Raw genomic sequence first — 17,891 nt, forward strand, 5'->3', positions numbered from 1 at the left:
TTTTTTTATTGTTTTGTGATTTCATTTTAATGGTTTGAACAATATTTTATTATCATTTCTATAAAAATTTAAATGATACGATTTCATATGTCAAATTTAAGGTAGATCTCGACCCGATTTGAATCATAAAAAAGTATTACTATTAACTACAGATATTAATCGAATCGACCTGCTCGTGTAATATCGTGTGTGGATAATTTGGTTAGTTCTCTCCATATTGTTAATAAATAGATTGAGATTTGCTTCAAAATATTAAAAAAAGGCCTTGGAAGATGGATCAAAGTAGTTCATTCTTTTTGGGTGAGTTTTGGGTGAAAATGAAAATTGATTGATAATCAATATGTTTTTATCTAATTAATCCTATGGTATCGTTAAATGTTAAATAAAATAGATTTTTTTAAAACTAATAAAATAGATTTATTAGTTCTACATTTCGTGTATGAATTAATTAATCTAAACAAGTTTCAGGTGAATTATACAACGTTTTTCACTTCGATTATTTTAGAGAAGGTTGTGAAAAAATAATCTAATAATATTTTTTTTAGAGGTTACGAAAACTATCTTATCTTGAATTATATTACAAAAATAATTAAGTTAGATACTGAACTATATTAATCTCTTATATTAATAGTTGTTTCTAATTTATTTAACAAATATTTAACATATTTATCTGTACTTTAAACTCGCCTTTTTAATTAATAATTTAATTAAAATTAATTCTTTGGTTTTATTTATTTTTTAAACTTAAGTCTTAAAAAATAAATAAATATTGTTGAACTTACTATTAGTTACCATCATATTTTTTTCCCCACATTTATTGGTGAATATTATTTTTGATATATTTGCATTTTGGGGAAATTAAATTATTATTAATGTAAGTTGCTTGTTTTTCCATTTTTGACATGTAATTGATGGTCAATTTATTATTTTAATCTATCTTTTTTTTCAATTTTAGTTATTTTCAACTTAATGTTCACATGATATCATATACGATAACGATAGTTATTGTCGTATCAACAATTTTTTTGACATATTATCATTTTACGACGACGTATCAAAGATAAAAAAAAAAATTTAAATAAAAAATAACAGATTATAAATCGACTAACAAGACTGAAAATAGAAAATGTATTTTTCCTCTTTTCATTCATGATAAAAAGTTATATTAATTCTGTATTTAATTAATAAATAATTTGTTTCCCATAATTACGTACCAATCACGCAGTCACGCAAACCGAGGTTTGGTTTCATTTGATAGAATATCCCAAAAGATCTTTTTTTCCTTCTATTTTTTGTCGGATCACCGAACCTTTTCACTCAGCTTCACTGACTGCTTTCTGGGATGGCTTGCCTTCAGCATCTCCCGAGGTTTTGTACTCTGATTCTTAACTCTTAATAACATTCATCATCTTGATAGTTTTCATTTTCTCATTGATGATTAATCTGCGATATGCGTTGATCACTGGCTTTTCAGATCCCTGCTTCTGCCAATGCAGAGCTTCAAAACCCGTTTAGGAAATCCCTCATGCCGTGTTACTTTGCTGGTAAAACTGAAATATATAATATATGTGTGTGTGTGAGTGTGATGAGAGTTGATGTTACTCTTTCTTGATTATTGTTTGGATTCAGGGAACAAATTTGTCTAGGTCCCGAGTTGCTGTGGTCAAGGTAAGATTTGGTTGTCGAGGAAAGGGTTTTTTTTGCGCGTGATTTCTTGAGTTTGATGTAATTTTAATCTCCAGTTACAGATTAGATTCTTCTTTTTCATATATCTCTTTTTGCTTTTCATGATGAAACAGCTTTTGTTGCTAAATATTATGAATATCTGTTTGAGGTTGTTTACTTTAATGTTTTTATATCCTGCAAAATCTTTTATTGATTGAATTTTTTCTTCTGAAAATTCAAAGCCGAGCTTCGTTCCCAATAGGTTACACGGGTTTGCCTCATAGTGGAGTCTGATACATGGCAAACTAGGTCGTTTCTTAGCACTTAAAACTTGGGACATCAAGCTAAAAGACTATCTTTTTGGGGGGTAACCTCCCAATCTTAACTTTCATCTTGCAATTGCTTATGTGTAGCCCTTTTTAATGATATTGCCCATCAAGCTTACATCCTTACTGTAATTCGATCAGCTTTCATATACCTATCAAATTCGGCTGCATGCACTGTAATTCAACTACGATGTGAATACTTAAAACTACGTGGCCTCTTCTGTCGTGTTTATTTGCGACATGAGCGTCAGTGTTCCGTGTTGAAACTAAAGAGCATGCTTCATCCAAAAGATTAATCTGTTAGGTGGGCGAAAATCAAAGGCGTTAACATCCTGTATATTTTTTTTTTTCATTTTCAAGGTGGAGTTGTATTTGGTTTAGCAGTACATGCTGATTACAGTTTTGCCTCTTTTCTTGTTTGTTGTTATTTCAAATTTCATTTAATTGTGCAACAAGATGCAGAATCTTTTCTTTGTAATCTCTTGTTGCTAAACCAATTTTTAGGCCGTGTCTGGTTCTGCACCAAGTACAGAAAGCAACACATCTAAGATGGAAGAAAAATCTGAAACATATAGCGAAGACATGACTGCATCTATGGGAGCTGGTAAACACAGAATTTATTTGATGTACACTAGTTTTTATTGCGAAAGGGAATGCTTCAGAACGTCTTAAATGTTAACTAACATGTTGAAACAAAAGCTATTAGGTGCTTGCCCGTTTTCTTAGCTTACATACTGTGGCCACTGCTTGTTATCAACTTCACCCGTGCAGTCTGTCTGTTTTGTTGGATCATGAAATGATTTCTTCATGTTTTTTGCTTTTCTGGTGGCAAACTATCTGCATTAGTTTTCTTTGTAACCTATATTCTAACCTGTACCCTAGTTGGAATGCTACCTTAAAGTTTTGTTGATGTATACACATAATTAATCTTTACTTTTGATTTATATCACCGTATCTTAAAGTCATACCTTGGCTGACAATAACATTGTAATTCTTGTGGATACAGTTTTAACTTATAGGCATGAACTTGGAATGAACTATAACTTCATTCTGCCAGATCTTATTGTGGGGTCATGCCTACAGGTGATAACTATTATCTCTCTAAGGTGGAGATGGCTGTATTTCCTAGAAGTTCCCTGATTTTTTCACTTGGAATTTGACAGACTCCGGAGGATGTTGACAAGCTTCGCAGCATTGGAGTAAAAACTATATTTTGCTTACAACAGGATTCAGATCTTGAGTACACAAACTAGCCTTTTTTATTTACTTCAGCGCTGAAAATTTATTGACGGTATAGATAATCAATGGATGATGCTGCTAATTGCGCTTAATAAGCTTGTGACATGGATTAATCCCCCTTCTCTTGGAATGAGTTTCACTGCTAATTTTTTGCCCTTAAATCCATCTCTTCAGATACTTTGGGGTTGATATTGCTTCCATTCGTGAATATGCCAACAAATGTGGTGACATTCAACACTTGCGTGCTGAAATTAGGTCGGTGACAAAAATTATATTATTCTGAAGAGATTCTAATGCTATTATTTTCATTCATTAAGTTGGTGAACATCACTTTTGAAACTTTTGGAGTAGCTGAAACTTGATTTCCTGAAATAGTATGTGAAACTAATTTTTCTCCTTGGCTACAAGTATTTTCGGTTCTTTATTTTCTTTTCTAAATGTGCAATTATTGTACCATTGTTTCTTTATCTAGCGTCTTACAAAGGGGTTTCACTTAGGAGTAAATTGAATCTTGCCTCTGTAGGAAAATCACAACCTAGGATGGTAGGTTTGCTGCTGGGATAAATTTATCTCTGTTCTTGTAATGTGACGGATGATGGAAAAAAACTGGTTATGTAGGAAGACGATAGAATGGGAACAAACATGTCAAAGCGTGGTTGTATTTGGCTAAATATTGTAGTGGAACATTGGCACATCTAAGAAAACTACTCTACTCGCATGGAAATCACTTGACCTGTGCATAATTTTTAACATTAGTGCATTTTTATGCTTAGTTATACATTTATTTACTTTTAAACAGGGATTTTGATGCATTTGATCTGAGAACCCGGCTACCTGCAGTGGTAAGTAAACTGCAAAAGGCCATTAATCGGAATGGAGGTGTGACCTATATACATTGCACTGCTGGTCTTGGAAGAGCACCTGCAACTGCTGTATGTGCATTTCAGGCCTTCTCAGTTGTTATGTATTAAAAATCTTTAGAATCAGTATCACTTTCCTTACTATTATTTTTTCTTTCTGGGGTGATGGTAGGAGGGCTTAATGGAGGCCTTTAAAAAAGAGAGAAATAAATAAAGAAAAAATCTCCTCGTGTTAGTGTCGTAGACAATAATTTGAGAAACATGAAATGTAACATATTGATATTGAGTTATGAACAGAAAATGACACTTTTCCAATTACAATAACAAAACCAAAAACAGAGAAGAAGATAATTTTTCCATCCCTGCCCCCTTTCACAAGGAAAGTACTCTGTCTACTTGCCCTAGCTAAAGCTGGCCTTCGACATAAAAATATAAGCCAGAATGTTTTTCCCTCCAACAAACTCCCCCTTGTATTATTTCCATTCTCCCTTCCAAAACCTTTCCCCTTACCCAAGTCATTGTTTCTAGTATATTCTTTACAATAGAAATAATAGAGTGAGCCAATATATTTAAGCCTGTAACACATCCCTTTTACCATCTCATGCGGCTTGTGCATCCCCAGCTATCATCATTTGCAGGTGGAAATCTCTTGTCCACTTGTCTCTTTTGGGTGGCCCCTGTGGCTCTTCCGTGCCTTGATCCTGGTTGCGACTCCTTCAACATAAAGCATTCAACAATTTCCTGCTGCCTTCTGCTACTTTTCTGGCTCTGCCTTTTCTAGTTCAGCCGCAACCATTCCTCGTGGGTCATTTTCTCCCAACACTTCTATCTCACACACTAATTTAAGTGATACTACTTTTTTTCTTGCAAATAATCCTCCCTTCAGCACACTTTGGTTATACCAGACAATTTTAACAAGGCAAATAAATGAGGTTGAACTCCTCGAAAGCTCTGACTTCTTTGCAGAACCAAACTTCCTAGTGGGGGCATTGCCATACCCTTCAATGTCACCGCTACGACACCTCAGTATGGCAGTTTGCTTTTAGTTCTCAAATTGCCTAAATCTGCACATCTTTTTATTGCATCGACTGTACTTCAATTATTTATTTTTATTCACATTTATTGATCTCCCTTTATTTGGCAAATGTTGAATAGTGTGGCATTTTCAAGTCATTAAATTCACGACCTTTTCCAAAATTTTCTGTACAAACTTTCCATCTCTCGATAGCACTTTTGGCCCACTGTACTGTCTTTTTGTTTTTTCACTTCCCTTCAATCTGTATCTTTTTGATGGAAGTCATGCTCAAGACCCTGTGTGCTTTCTGAAGTTATTTTATGTTGGTTGGCTCCATGTTAAGTCTTGACCCTGCCCAACTGGTGGTTTTTTGTAAATAAATTAATTGAAGTTGATGAGAATAGATGCAATTTAGTTTGTAATACAAGTCGTTGTCTAGGATACGAGTTTGATTAATTATTGCTGCAAGAATAGAAATTTGAGTAATTTTTGCAGTTATCTAAAAAATTCAATAGATATTTTAATACACCTATTATTCCATTAATTCCTAATATTCCCATTGTTGATCTACCAACTTTTGTGAATATTTTTTATTCATGAGATCGAAAGAAATCTGGCCCATCAAGAGCTAAACCTTCTGCTTTTAATTAATCTGGCTCATTTCTTCAAGTCAAGTTACCAGCCCTATCCACAAGTTTCTTTCCTTTTCTCCTCGACAAATATATGAATGAATACAAACCAAATCAGGCCTTGAAATTCCCAGTAGGCCACTCTATCTTCTCTTTCAGATATTTCAGTCAGCTAGTCAAACTAGGAAATAGTTTATTTAGTCACCTAAGTTTCACAACACAATTTTACACTAAAAATCGATGCAACCTTACTCCTAAAAAATTAGCTGCTGTTAGTTTGCTGACATAACCCTCATTCGCCCATTTCATTTTCATACTCTTTATATTTTCCTTTTGTTTGGAGTTTTGGGGGAAGGCAATGGCATTGATATTCCTTCAAAGTCGACATCTCTCTAGTTAAGAAACATGCTTACTTACCTGTTGTATTCCATTTTCTGTCCTATCAACCTCCCCATGCTTCGCTCAACTATTTTATTTTATCAATCTCCCCATGCTTCGCTCCCCATTTTCTGTCCTATCAACCTTCCCATTCTTTTTCTTTTGGCTTACATGTTAGACATTTTATTAGTCCTGATCTAAGCATTTCTGAAATGACATCATCCATGCTCGGATAGCACAAGAGTCGCTTTAAATTCTTCCAACCTCATATATACCTACATAAGAATATATCTATGTATATTTTATTTATTTATAGGTGAACAGACTGATAGTTCCATGCATTGATTGAACAAATTTCTTTTCCTAAACCTCGTAGAAATTTGTTAGAGACATAATAAAGATCAAATGTTTTATATCTTTTACAGCTTAAACTTTGAATTAAGTTTGTCATTTGTTCAACATAGTATCATGGTCAAGGTACGGAGGAGTTCTCGCCACAAGAGTTGTATCTTACAAGTTACAACATTTTTGTTCTTTTATGTTACAAAAATCCTGACAATTTTTTTTGGTGGATATTATTGTTGTGTGCTTTTCGCTCGTAAGTGCATGATGTCAAGTTCTAATATATGATGAATAAAGTATCGTTATCACAAGAAGTGTGTTATTAAAAATATATCAATTACTTTAATTAAAATAATCTCAATTCTATTTAGAAATCCAGTATAGTTTTTGATCAATTATTTAAAAGCAAATTAAAATCAAGCACACATTTATAATGAGAATTCAATGAGAGAGAATCTAGATGTTTGATTTTAACTGATTTTCCATTATGTTTGATTCTCTATGATGTTTATATTTAAGAATTCAACCCTGTTGTTAATGAAGAACACATAGTTATTTTTATTCCCCTTTCCCAACTGACAAATAGAATTTACCATCTAACACCAAACAATATTTTTATCTAAAATCTAACACCAATTGACTTGCATGAAGAATGTAACAAGTTTTTTGTTTTATGCACAGTTGGCTTACATGTTTTGGATCCAAGACTATAAGCTGAGTGAAGCACATAAACTACTGATGGTATTATTTTAGTTTCATGTTTTGTCTCAGTACTTATCTATTATTGACTAATATTATCTCCACAAATAATTTATTACATCTCAATTTCCCAAGCAAGATTTATTTTGTGAAATCATCAGTGGCACTCATTTGGCTGATCATCCTCTTGATTATATTTTCAAAGCTTCATTACACATCTTAAAAAATTATTTTGAAGTGTCATAATATCATCTCAGGATTTTCTAAGAGGATATCTGTTTGAAGTAAGATGTTAAATATATCTTTTCCACTTCTTCGCAGAGCAAGCGCCCGTGCTTTCCAAAGTTAGATGCCATCAAAAGTGCAACTGCTGATATTGTGAGTCCTTGTTTCCCTTGTCCATTAATTGTATTAGATCAGTCTAAAAAACATAAAAAAATTTATTGATAAAGCTAATGTCAAGCATGAAGCCATCACTGTTTTAGTGGTATATCACTTAAAAAATTTGGCATGACAGTTTCTGGAGCTTTTCTGGTGTGTTCTCTATTTCTGTTCCTCTTCTGATGCAGAAGCTGTTTTTATTGAAGTTTCTTCATGACGTGACTTGTGATATTATACTTGGAATCCTTTAATAGTCGTTGGAGCTGTTTGTTTTGAATCTATACTTTGTTCTTGCCTTTCTAATTAATAGTCCAAATAGTGCTAAACCTCTTCTATGAAATTCCAACGCAAGCTTCCTTTTGTTTAAAGCTTACAGGCCTTATAAAGAAGCCTGTGAAATTAACGTGGTATGGAGAGAATAATTCATCAGTGGAAATCTCTGGACTCGACATTGGATGGGGTCAGGTAGTTGCCTCTCTGACTTTCTAGTAACAAATACTCTGGAAATTGTGGAGGACTAGTTGTAAATGAATGTTTCCTATGAGATACAACATGATACCCAATTGTTGTTAAATTTGAATATATAAAATGACAGCTCAACTTTTCTTGGTCACTGAGAATCATGTCTTTTTTAGAACTTACGATATAGCTATATTTATGTCCAAATCCTTGCTTACATTACTCTACTGATTCAACATGTTTATTGTTTTAGTTAGATGCTTTGTTCTCTGAACCTAGCATCAATTATGATTAGAATAATCTGCAGTATATCGAGTTCCTTTTTCATACAATAGTGTTGGTGCCAAATCTGGTGATTTAATTATTATTTATTTGCAAGCTATTTCACTTCCATTACTACCATAGCTACGCCTACATATTTTTTTCTGAAGTCTGATTTGCCATTAAATTTTACTATTATTCTACGTTTTAGTTCAATTTCGCATTTTGAATGCTTAAAATATTTGGTTGACTCGTTTTATGAATATAAAAATGTTTTTTTCCGATCCTTGGAAGTCTTCTACTTGCAATGTAATATACTGTATCTCCTGTGCAGAGAATACCTTTGTCGTATGATGAAGAACATGGTTTATGGAATCTCCATAGGGAATTGCCTGTAAGTACGTTGTTCTATATTTTTAAGCTTGTAAACTGTATTAGTGCTTTTTAAATGAAATTGTTTTTAATGCTTAAGGAACTTCTTTTTCCCCTTTCAAACCTAATGCTGTGTGCTTTCAATATGTGAATTAATCTTTGAACAGTTTTCTACATGGATAGATAGAGATAGTAAATTCATGGTATTATAAACAGGTTCTTATACCATCTATTTGATGAAATTGGTTGACTTTTCATCCCATTAGATTTGAGACAGATTTTAAATTTAGCACAAGGAATTCATGATGTTGAAGGTTTTGATTTTCTATTGCATGTGGGTTTTCGAAGTCCCTGTGACCTGCAATTTTTCTGGTTTTACCTTTGACACATGTATACCTTTTGACTGCTCGCAAATACCCGATTTAAGCTCTTTTTTGTTAGATGATGTTAATTCTTAATGAGCTTATCTTCTGCATTACCACATAAAATGGCACTAGATAATTGTTTGGTCTTCTGCAGTACAGTGATTTACTTTTTCTCACAAGAGAATTGTTAACTGTATCTGAAAAATATTTATTTGGACAAAATAAAACACAAAAGAAAAGAACAAAGATTCATGAGACCTGACATGGCACCTGATCCTCTGAGTCGATAAGGATCTGCTATATTCAGCAGGACTGCAGGACACACCTAAAAATATCATAACTGTACACATGAATTAAGAGCCTCTTTATATAGTGAGACAGACCAAGGCCTCATTAATAATTCTCTAATAACCAAGAAATAACAATGTATAGTAAATTCTAAACTTGTGGGAGATCAATAGGATTTTTTTTATCATGTTAACCATCACTGAACAACCAATTCCATATTTAATAAATATTTGGCCCTTGCTTTTGGATTATATTCTCCAGAACATCCTGTTGTGATTCCAGTACGCAATAGGGCTAATCGTTGTATGCATCACAAGGCAATAAAAATAGTATTGATCCCGATCATAGATCACTTCCAATAATTTTTATTTTTAATGATGTTTATCGACCTGGAATTTTATTTTGTTTGGTTGAATATTATCAAAGATTTCCACCACATTGCACACATTATAATTCCCAAGAGAAACTCTTGGTGATGTTCCAAGCATGGGAATGAATTATATGGATAAATTTATGTGATCTGATATAACTCTAGTTTGTCCATTAAGTGTCAGTGATTTATAAAAAAGATTGGGAGAGAAAATATGGATGCATTCTGGATTAATGGCCAATAAGTGCGCAAGCTCTTGCTTTGGACAGGAAGGACATTATGAATACAAGTATATTGTGGATGGTGAATGGATGTGCAATGAGTATGAACCTGTCATTGGTCCCAACAAGGATGGCCACGTCAACAACTATGTTGAGGTGCGTCATATGATCTTTTTTTAGCCAAATGTGCAAATCCCTTAAAGTTCCGAAAATTCTTCTTGAATCTACTAAAAGAAAATCCTGAGTTTGGTTAATTATTTTCTGTTTTGCACGCATTTGTTATTTTATATTAGATTGTTGCATCAGATTAAGAAGAATAGACTTTTCTTGACAAGTGTACTCGAAAGTCATATCCTATCACGTTGCCTGATTATTCGGTGTTGGTTCGTTAAGAATTACCACGAGCCTGCTGTGATATGCAGGTTTCCGATGATCAACGTAATAAAGAGAGTGCTGCAATTCGCGCTAGACTAACGAATGATGAATCTGATCTTTCACCGAACGAAAGGCTCATTATCAGACAATTTCTTGAAGCCTTCCCAGATGAAGATTGATTGCAAATCGGTGAGTGTAATAATCACTACAAAAATGTAAAATTATACAACTTCGTTCATACTCTCTGTATAATATAATATTATAGGCAATGAACTTCTAACATCACGCCCCTGTTTTTTTTAATCACCAATAAATTGCTTGTAGAAGTCAACACTTTCCTGAAATAGTCATGAAGTTGATATTAATTATTTTACGAGTTCCACAATGAGTGAAATTAGATATTTAATTGCATAAATTAGTTATTTTTAACTCTAATTATCGTAGAATTCTTACGAGCCCACCCATGAGCTTGTGAACAACTTTTGCCATGAGTTGGCTCGGATAATATACACCCTTAAATTGTACTCCATCATGTAAATCCATCGACCTTGGATCAAAGGTTCGTCATATTGGAGGCGAGCTCAACAATTGTTTGGATTCAATCAGAGTAATTAGTCTTATACTAGTTCAAATGAGTTCTCTAAATCATAGCGAATACCACATGTTTAATTCCCACAAATGTCAAGATAATGCATTTATTAAAAAAAATGATTGTCGAGAATCAATAATTGTGGAGATTAATAGAAACATAGTGCTTAAACTGTTGCATGATCTAATATATTGAATTATATAGTTACCACAAGTTATAATTTTTCGAATAATAGCAAATGCTCGATTATATATATATATATATAATGATAAAAAGTATTTTTTTTAGTTAATGTGATGAAAACATCTATTGTAAGGCAAAAATTTGTGTGAGACGGTCTCACAAGTCGTATTTTGTGAGACATATAACTTATTTGGGTCATCCATGAAAAAAATATTACTTTTTATGCTAAGAGTATTATTTTTTATTGTGAATATCAGTGAGACCAGGGCCGATCCTAATAATATTTGGGCCTGAGTCTAACTTTTAAAAAGAGGCATCTGAATCATAATGTGTGTTCATGTTTTTTTTAGTTCCATGGCAATTTTTCAAATTAAATCAATACGTTAAAGACAATATAAAAAACTAAATGGATAAAAATATCAAACATGTCCAAAATGATCACTAAAAAACAACCCGCCTAACAGTTTTAGAGCTAGAAATACTAATCAAGTTTGTATAATCAAGTTGTTCAATAATTTCTTTCTCAATCGATAACATAGCCAATTCATTCAATCTTTCTTGTGACTTGGTTGATCGGAGAAAAGTTTTGATGAGCTTTAACTTTGACAAACTTCGCTCTGCACTTGCTACTGTGACCGGGACAGTCAACAAGATTTTATAAGCAATATGAGCATTTGAGATTCTAAATGCAATCATTATTCATATGAGTATCACATAAAAAGACGCTGATGATCAAGCGCAAACAATCTTTAGCCACATTAATAGCTTGAACGAATCTCCCACTTTTTACACAACTAAATAACTGAGAAATGTTGTCTTACTCACCAACCGAATTCAACATCAAATATACATATCAGTTACAGCCAATCACCATACATTCTTGATACGCCCCACATACACATTTTCAACCTACCATTTTTGAATTTTGACCTTAGCTGGACCTGATATGGTGAACGAATGGACTGATTCCATGGGGCCTTTAGGGTTTTCCATTTTTCATCTCGTTATACTTTATATATATTGATATTTGAAATTTTTAATACATATTTTGAGAAATATTTGGGTTTTTTCTATGCACTCTCAAGCAAAGTTTCATAGCAGGAGATTTCATGATTTGGAACCTTCCTCGTATATATATTACAAAAGCAAAAACAAAAGGGAAGTCTCAAATCTTGAATCCCCGCCTCAGAAAGAGTGAATAAAGCATTAATTCGAAGGTAATATATTATTGATTCTTTTTTCTGATTTGTTCCGATTTTTATACTTGTCCTTAATGTGCCATGCTTCCCACCATTACTCCACCCCGATAAGAAAACTAGACTGGTTTGGTAAATCATACCAACAACTTATTGCCAGCTATATTAATTCATCCACTCCTGACTTTGATTTCGAAGACGACCGATAATTTCTTAAAATTTTACGAGTGATTTTTTTAATAATAAAATTCATGTTTCGGTCACATTAATTCTTCACAAACTGGATTTTTCCTTTCGCTTTCATAGATGCATATGTGAGGGCTATCTAGTATTATATATAATAATTTTTTAAAAAAAATTTTGGGCCCTTAAAAAGAGATGGGCCTGAGTCATTGGACTCATTTGATTCCAAATAAGCACGGCCCTGGATGAGACTGATCCGTTTCATAGATAAAAATTCATGAGATCGTATCTACTCCTACTGTCATTGCTTAACGATGAAATTATTCAATATTTTAGTTCGAAATAAATTTGAAAAAATATTTCAAAATTAAAATTTGAAAAAAGTGAAAAAGAGAGAAAGAAAGAATAGAATAATCTTTGTCGAGGAAAACTACCGTCTGAATGTAAGAAATAAATCGTGGAGATTTGACGGCCCCACCATTCTGAAAACGCGACATCATTTTGTCATATACCAAAGAATTTGATTTAGATACACATATTTTAAAATGATAAACGCTGTATTTGAAATTCTCAAAATTATTTTAAATAAATGTATTTAAACTTTTCAAATTTTGAATGATACTTTTATTAATTTTTAATCCATCACATTTATTATCACTAGTTTGAAATATCCATCCACTTACCGAAAGTATCGAAATAATTTAAAATCGTTTAATAATAGGAAAACTTTTTGGGTCTTCTAGAAGGAATGAAGTCAACTAAAGTTGGGTAATTTTTTAGACTCTCTATTCATGTGGTTAAGTGAGCAGTAAGGTGACTCCTAAGGGCATCTCCAACCGTCCTCCATAATGGAGGAATCCTCCATTGTGGAGGATGAAATCTTCTCCAACCGTACTCTATTTGTTTCTTCCATTTTAAAGTATGCAACAGTGATCCTCTATTTATGGAGTATCACTGTTCATATAAAGGATTGAAAAGGGGTGAAAAATAATTACAAAATAGATATTTTAAAAATTGCCATATAGTCCTTTTGAAAATTAATAAGCGAATTACATGTAGTTGTGTCATGTTTAGCGAATTAATTAAGTTTAGTTAAATAATATATTATGAAATTAATTAATTATATGTGTGTATGTGTTCGAAAATGAAATAAATTAAAAAAAATTATTTGGTAATATTTAGAGGATATGAGTTGAAAATGAAATAAATTAAAGAAATAGAGTATTTGGTAATATTTAGAGGATATGGGTTGGAGAAGGTGTTTGAAAATAGAGATCATGGATCTCTATTTTGGAGGATAGAAGATGAAAAATAGAGGATATGGATTGAAGATGGCCTAATGAAAATGTTCTTTTTTATTATTAAAAAAATGTAATAAAACTACAAGTCTTCTCGAAGTAAACTTTTCGTTTTACTGTTCAAGTAATTTTGTTTTTGAAGATAATTTTAACATAGCTAATGATTCAGGTCGTGAGACGGTCTCACGAATATTTATTTGTGAGACGGATCAAACTTACCGATATTCACAATAAAAAATAATACTCTTATCATAAAAAGTAATATTTTTTTATGAATGACCCAAATAAAAAATTCGTCTCACAAATACGACACGTGAGATCATCTCCGATTCAATAGTTGGAATTATAAAAACAAAATTACAAGTGTGAAAAGATGGGAAATAAATCAAAATCTTTCAACAAAAAAGTAGAAAGTAATAATTACATTCTCTCAGCCTAATTTAATTTACTTCCCAACCTCCAAAATTAAAATAAAGTCAATACACGCACAAATTAAATTCAGTCCCCCGTCTCTTTCCAGTAATCCCAATAGCCATCATGGCCAATCCACTCCTCCTCCTCCTCCTAGCGGCGGCTCTGCTACCATGCGCACTCTCCCTTAGTGCCTGTCCTCCTTGCGGTTCCACCGCCGTCCCCTACCCACTGAGCACCGGCCCCAGCTGCGGTGATCCCGAATACAAAGTCCGCTGCGACGCCTCCTCCACACTCGTATTCGACTCCATCAACAACACATACCCGATCACCTCCATTTCCGCGGCCACTCAACGCCTCGTGATCTCCCCCGCTCCCTTCTTCCCCAACACCTGCATCACGCGGGATTTCTCCTCCAACGGCCTCCAGCTCAACGCGTCCGCGCCCTTCAACATCACCGGCAGCAACACCATCTTATACCTCAACTGCTCCGAAAGCCTTATCCGCTCGCCTCTGAACTGCTCCTCCAACAGCCTCTGTCACGTGTACGCCAACGGGACCAGCGCAGGGCGCGACTGCGCCGACGCGCGCCTCTGCTGCGCTTTCGGTGCGGGGGGATCCACGACGGCGTACCGGATACAGGTCAGGGATTCGGGGTGCCAGGCGTACCGGAGCTTCGTGAACCTGGACTACGACCTGCCGGCGAGCCAGTGGCCGCAGCCTGGCGTCGAATTGGAATGGCTCTTGCCGAGAGAGCCGACGTGTGGCGGCCAGGGTGATTGCGGGTCGGAATCTGCGTGTGGGCCGGACCCGAACTCGAATGATGGGATCCGCAGATGCTTCTGCAATTCCGGATGGCGATGGGATCCAGTTGGAGGAGTCTGCGCTCAAGGTGAAATTTTATATTTTAAATATTAATTTCTGATTTTACGGTAAAACTTATATTTTTAATATGAAATACTAAAATCAAAATTATTAATTTATTATATATAAAAAAATTATTGGTTTATTATTTTAATTTTTTTATAATTTGAATATTTCGTTTTGGTATGTAGAGCCAGTGTGTGGAGACTCAAATGACTGTGGTAAAGAGAGAACTGCCCTAATTGCAGGTACGCACTATTTTATTTTTAAGTGATAAAATTTCACATTGTTTTTTTTATATAACTTTAATTATATTTTGTGTCGATGTAACATCAATATGATATTGATATATTTGTCGGATAACGTGCATGATATCACGTCAACTCGAATTCAACTAAAAAATTAAAAATTTGAAAAATAAAAAATATAAAAGAAAGATTGGAATTTAATAAACACGAAGAGACAAACACATAACAATAAAAGTTATATCGAAATTATGATATAGACGAATACAGTCTTTCATAAAATTATTTTTTTAATTAATTTATCGAAATTATTAATTTATTTCATTTACCTAAGTTTAGACCAATAAAATACATTTATTTTAAAAAATTTATTAATGTATCTAATATTATATTTTTACTACTCATATTTTAGTTAGAACTTCGGAAGGATAATATTCTATTTCTATAGTTTTTTATTTTTTAAAAAATATGTTGTTAGTTTTTCTGGCCTCAAAATATAAATAATATTACGTTGTATTATATACTTATAAATGAATAATTAATAAAAGAAATAATGCTATTTTAATTGTGGGGCTATGTAGTTTTGTATGTTGCGTGATTCACTAAAAAACGCGGTTATCAGGTTGTCATCTACGGTCAATCTACTTTGAAAATTATTCACATTAAATTTATTTATTTAAAAAAAAACAGAGACGAATTGACCTGATTATCATTAAAAAATACTATTTTTGATATAAAAATGTTATTTTTTTTCAAAATAAATTATAATTATAAAATTTAAAAAGAATATAAATTTTTAAATAAAAGATGAAAATTCATGATTGGATTGTTGTTAATTGTCTAATTTATCAACGAGGTGATGATTTTTTATCCATTGATAAATGTTGAATGTGCAGGCTTAACTTCAGGCCTAAGTGTGGCATTCGTGTCAGCACTAATTGGATTTTTCGTCTACAAGCGCCACCGTCGCATCAAAGAGGAGCAAGATCGTATTACTCGAGAGCGCGAAGAGATTCTTAATTCAGGTGGCGGCAGATTTGCGAAAATCTTCAGCGGGAAAGAAATAAAGAAGGCCACAAATAACTTTTCCAAGGACCTGCTTCTTGGAGTCGGCGGCTATGGTGAAGTTTACAAAGGTATTCTTCATGATGGAACGGTTGTTGCTGTCAAATGTGCTAAGCTTGGTAACACGAAAGGCACCGATCAAGTTCTCAATGAAGTACGGATACTATGTCAAGTGAATCACAAGAGCCTTGTGGGGCTCCTTGGTTGTTGCGTTGAGCTCGAGCAGCCACTGATGGTTTACGAATATGTTCCTAATGGAACTCTCCTGGACCATTTACAAGGCCGCAACAGGGGTCTTCTTTCATGGAATCGTCGTCTCAGTGTCGCCCACGCAACTGCTGAGGGACTAGCCTACCTCCATTTCGCTGCAGCTCCACCAATCTACCACCGTGACGTGAAGTCTAGCAACATCTTACTAGATGAAAAACTAAACGCAAAGGTTTCTGATTTCGGGCTGTCTCGTTTAGCTCACACGGATCTGAGCCACGTATCCACTTGTGCTCAGGGCACTCTTGGATACCTTGACCCTGAATACTACAGGAACTATCAGCTAACGGACAAGAGTGATGTATACAGTTTTGGGGTCGTTTTATTGGAGCTCTTGACATCCCAGAAAGCGATTGATTTCAACAGACCAACAGATGACGTGAATCTGGCGGTTTATGTGCAGAGATTGGTGGAAGAGGATAAGATCATGGATGCTGCTGATCCATTGCTGAAAGAGGGAGCTAGCAAGGTAGAGCTGGAAACCATGAAGGCAATTGGTTTTCTGGCGATCGGATGCTTAGAAGAACGTCGGCAAAACCGGCCATCCATGAAAGAGGTGACGGAGGAGATCGAATACATCATCAGTCTTGCAACTGCTAAGGCCGCAGATATGTAAAATATCAGATAAATTTATGGCTGCCGGTTAATTTTATATGCGAATGGATGTGCTTTGCTTCTCTTTGACCCTTTTACTTTGTTTTGTTTTGGTTCGGTTTGCTAGTATGTATTTTTATGGACATTTGGGTTTCTTCCTTGTAACATTATTTGTTTAGCTCCGGTGTCCAGTCACTTTTTTTCACCTACAAGTACTCGAAAAATTTAAAATTTTTAATAACTTTATAGATTTTTTTTACATAGATTAAATTTTTCATGGAAAAAAATAATTGGAGCTAAAAAAAGAAATAGAAATATTTTAGAGATTTTTAAATTACACCAAGAAACTATTTTATATAGATTAGAAAAAAAAGCACATGTATAATAAGTTATAATTTAGAACATAAATATATTTAATATTAATATAGAATCAATCTAGAATGTTTATTCAATTATATTATATTTTTAGTAAGTAAAAAATATTATATTATATTTTTAGAAATAATATTTTTGCTATAAATTATTTAGTAGATTGTTATTGGAAGAATTTAAATGATGAACAATAAAATTAATTTGCAATATATAATAATAATAGATAACTTTAGTACTTAGAACATTATTATTTTTAAAAATAATGTTTCGCGCATCGCCAAATTTGGTGCTTAATTTACTCCAACAAATATTGTTATTTAAATATTATAACGCTTGGATCCTAAACAATGAATATTTCATTATTTGTGACATAGAGAAT

At 33.5% G+C, this 17,891-nt stretch overlaps 2 protein-coding genes across 3 annotated transcripts; both read left to right on the top strand.

The window, feature by feature from the left end:
- Window positions 1-1,211: 1,211 nt before the first annotated feature.
- On the top strand, window positions 1,212-10,613 carry LOC142538098 (phosphoglucan phosphatase DSP4, amyloplastic). The gene is made up of 14 exons (XM_075643541.1): window positions 1,212-1,368; window positions 1,475-1,544; window positions 1,630-1,668; window positions 2,496-2,595; window positions 2,998-3,074; window positions 3,155-3,231; window positions 3,405-3,485; window positions 4,030-4,162; window positions 7,136-7,195; window positions 7,475-7,531; window positions 7,904-7,999; window positions 8,589-8,648; window positions 9,919-10,026; window positions 10,293-10,613. Exons 1-14 carry the CDS (start codon window positions 1,343-1,345, stop codon window positions 10,422-10,424), a joined length of 1,116 nt encoding a protein of 371 aa, XP_075499656.1. The 5' UTR covers window positions 1,212-1,342; the 3' UTR covers window positions 10,425-10,613.
- Window positions 10,614-14,135: 3,522 nt separating this feature from the next.
- Window positions 14,136-17,318, top strand: LOC142538108 (wall-associated receptor kinase-like 20). 2 transcript variants are annotated; one of them, XM_075643548.1, is made up of 3 exons: window positions 14,136-14,997; window positions 15,167-15,217; window positions 16,111-17,318. In XM_075643548.1, exons 1-3 carry the CDS (start codon window positions 14,232-14,234, stop codon window positions 17,160-17,162), a joined length of 1,869 nt encoding a protein of 622 aa, XP_075499663.1. In that variant the 5' UTR covers window positions 14,136-14,231; the 3' UTR covers window positions 17,163-17,318. The 2 variants fall into 2 exon arrangements, with proteins under 2 accessions (XP_075499663.1, XP_075499661.1); XM_075643546.1 differs by having other exon boundaries at window positions 14,137-14,997; window positions 15,161-15,217.
- The last annotated feature ends 573 nt before the right edge of the window (window positions 17,319-17,891 follow it).

Source organism: Primulina tabacum, chromosome 1, assembly GCF_025594145.1.
Source record: "Primulina tabacum isolate GXHZ01 chromosome 1, ASM2559414v2, whole genome shotgun sequence".
Classification (NCBI taxonomy): domain Eukaryota; kingdom Viridiplantae; phylum Streptophyta; class Magnoliopsida; order Lamiales; family Gesneriaceae; genus Primulina; species Primulina tabacum.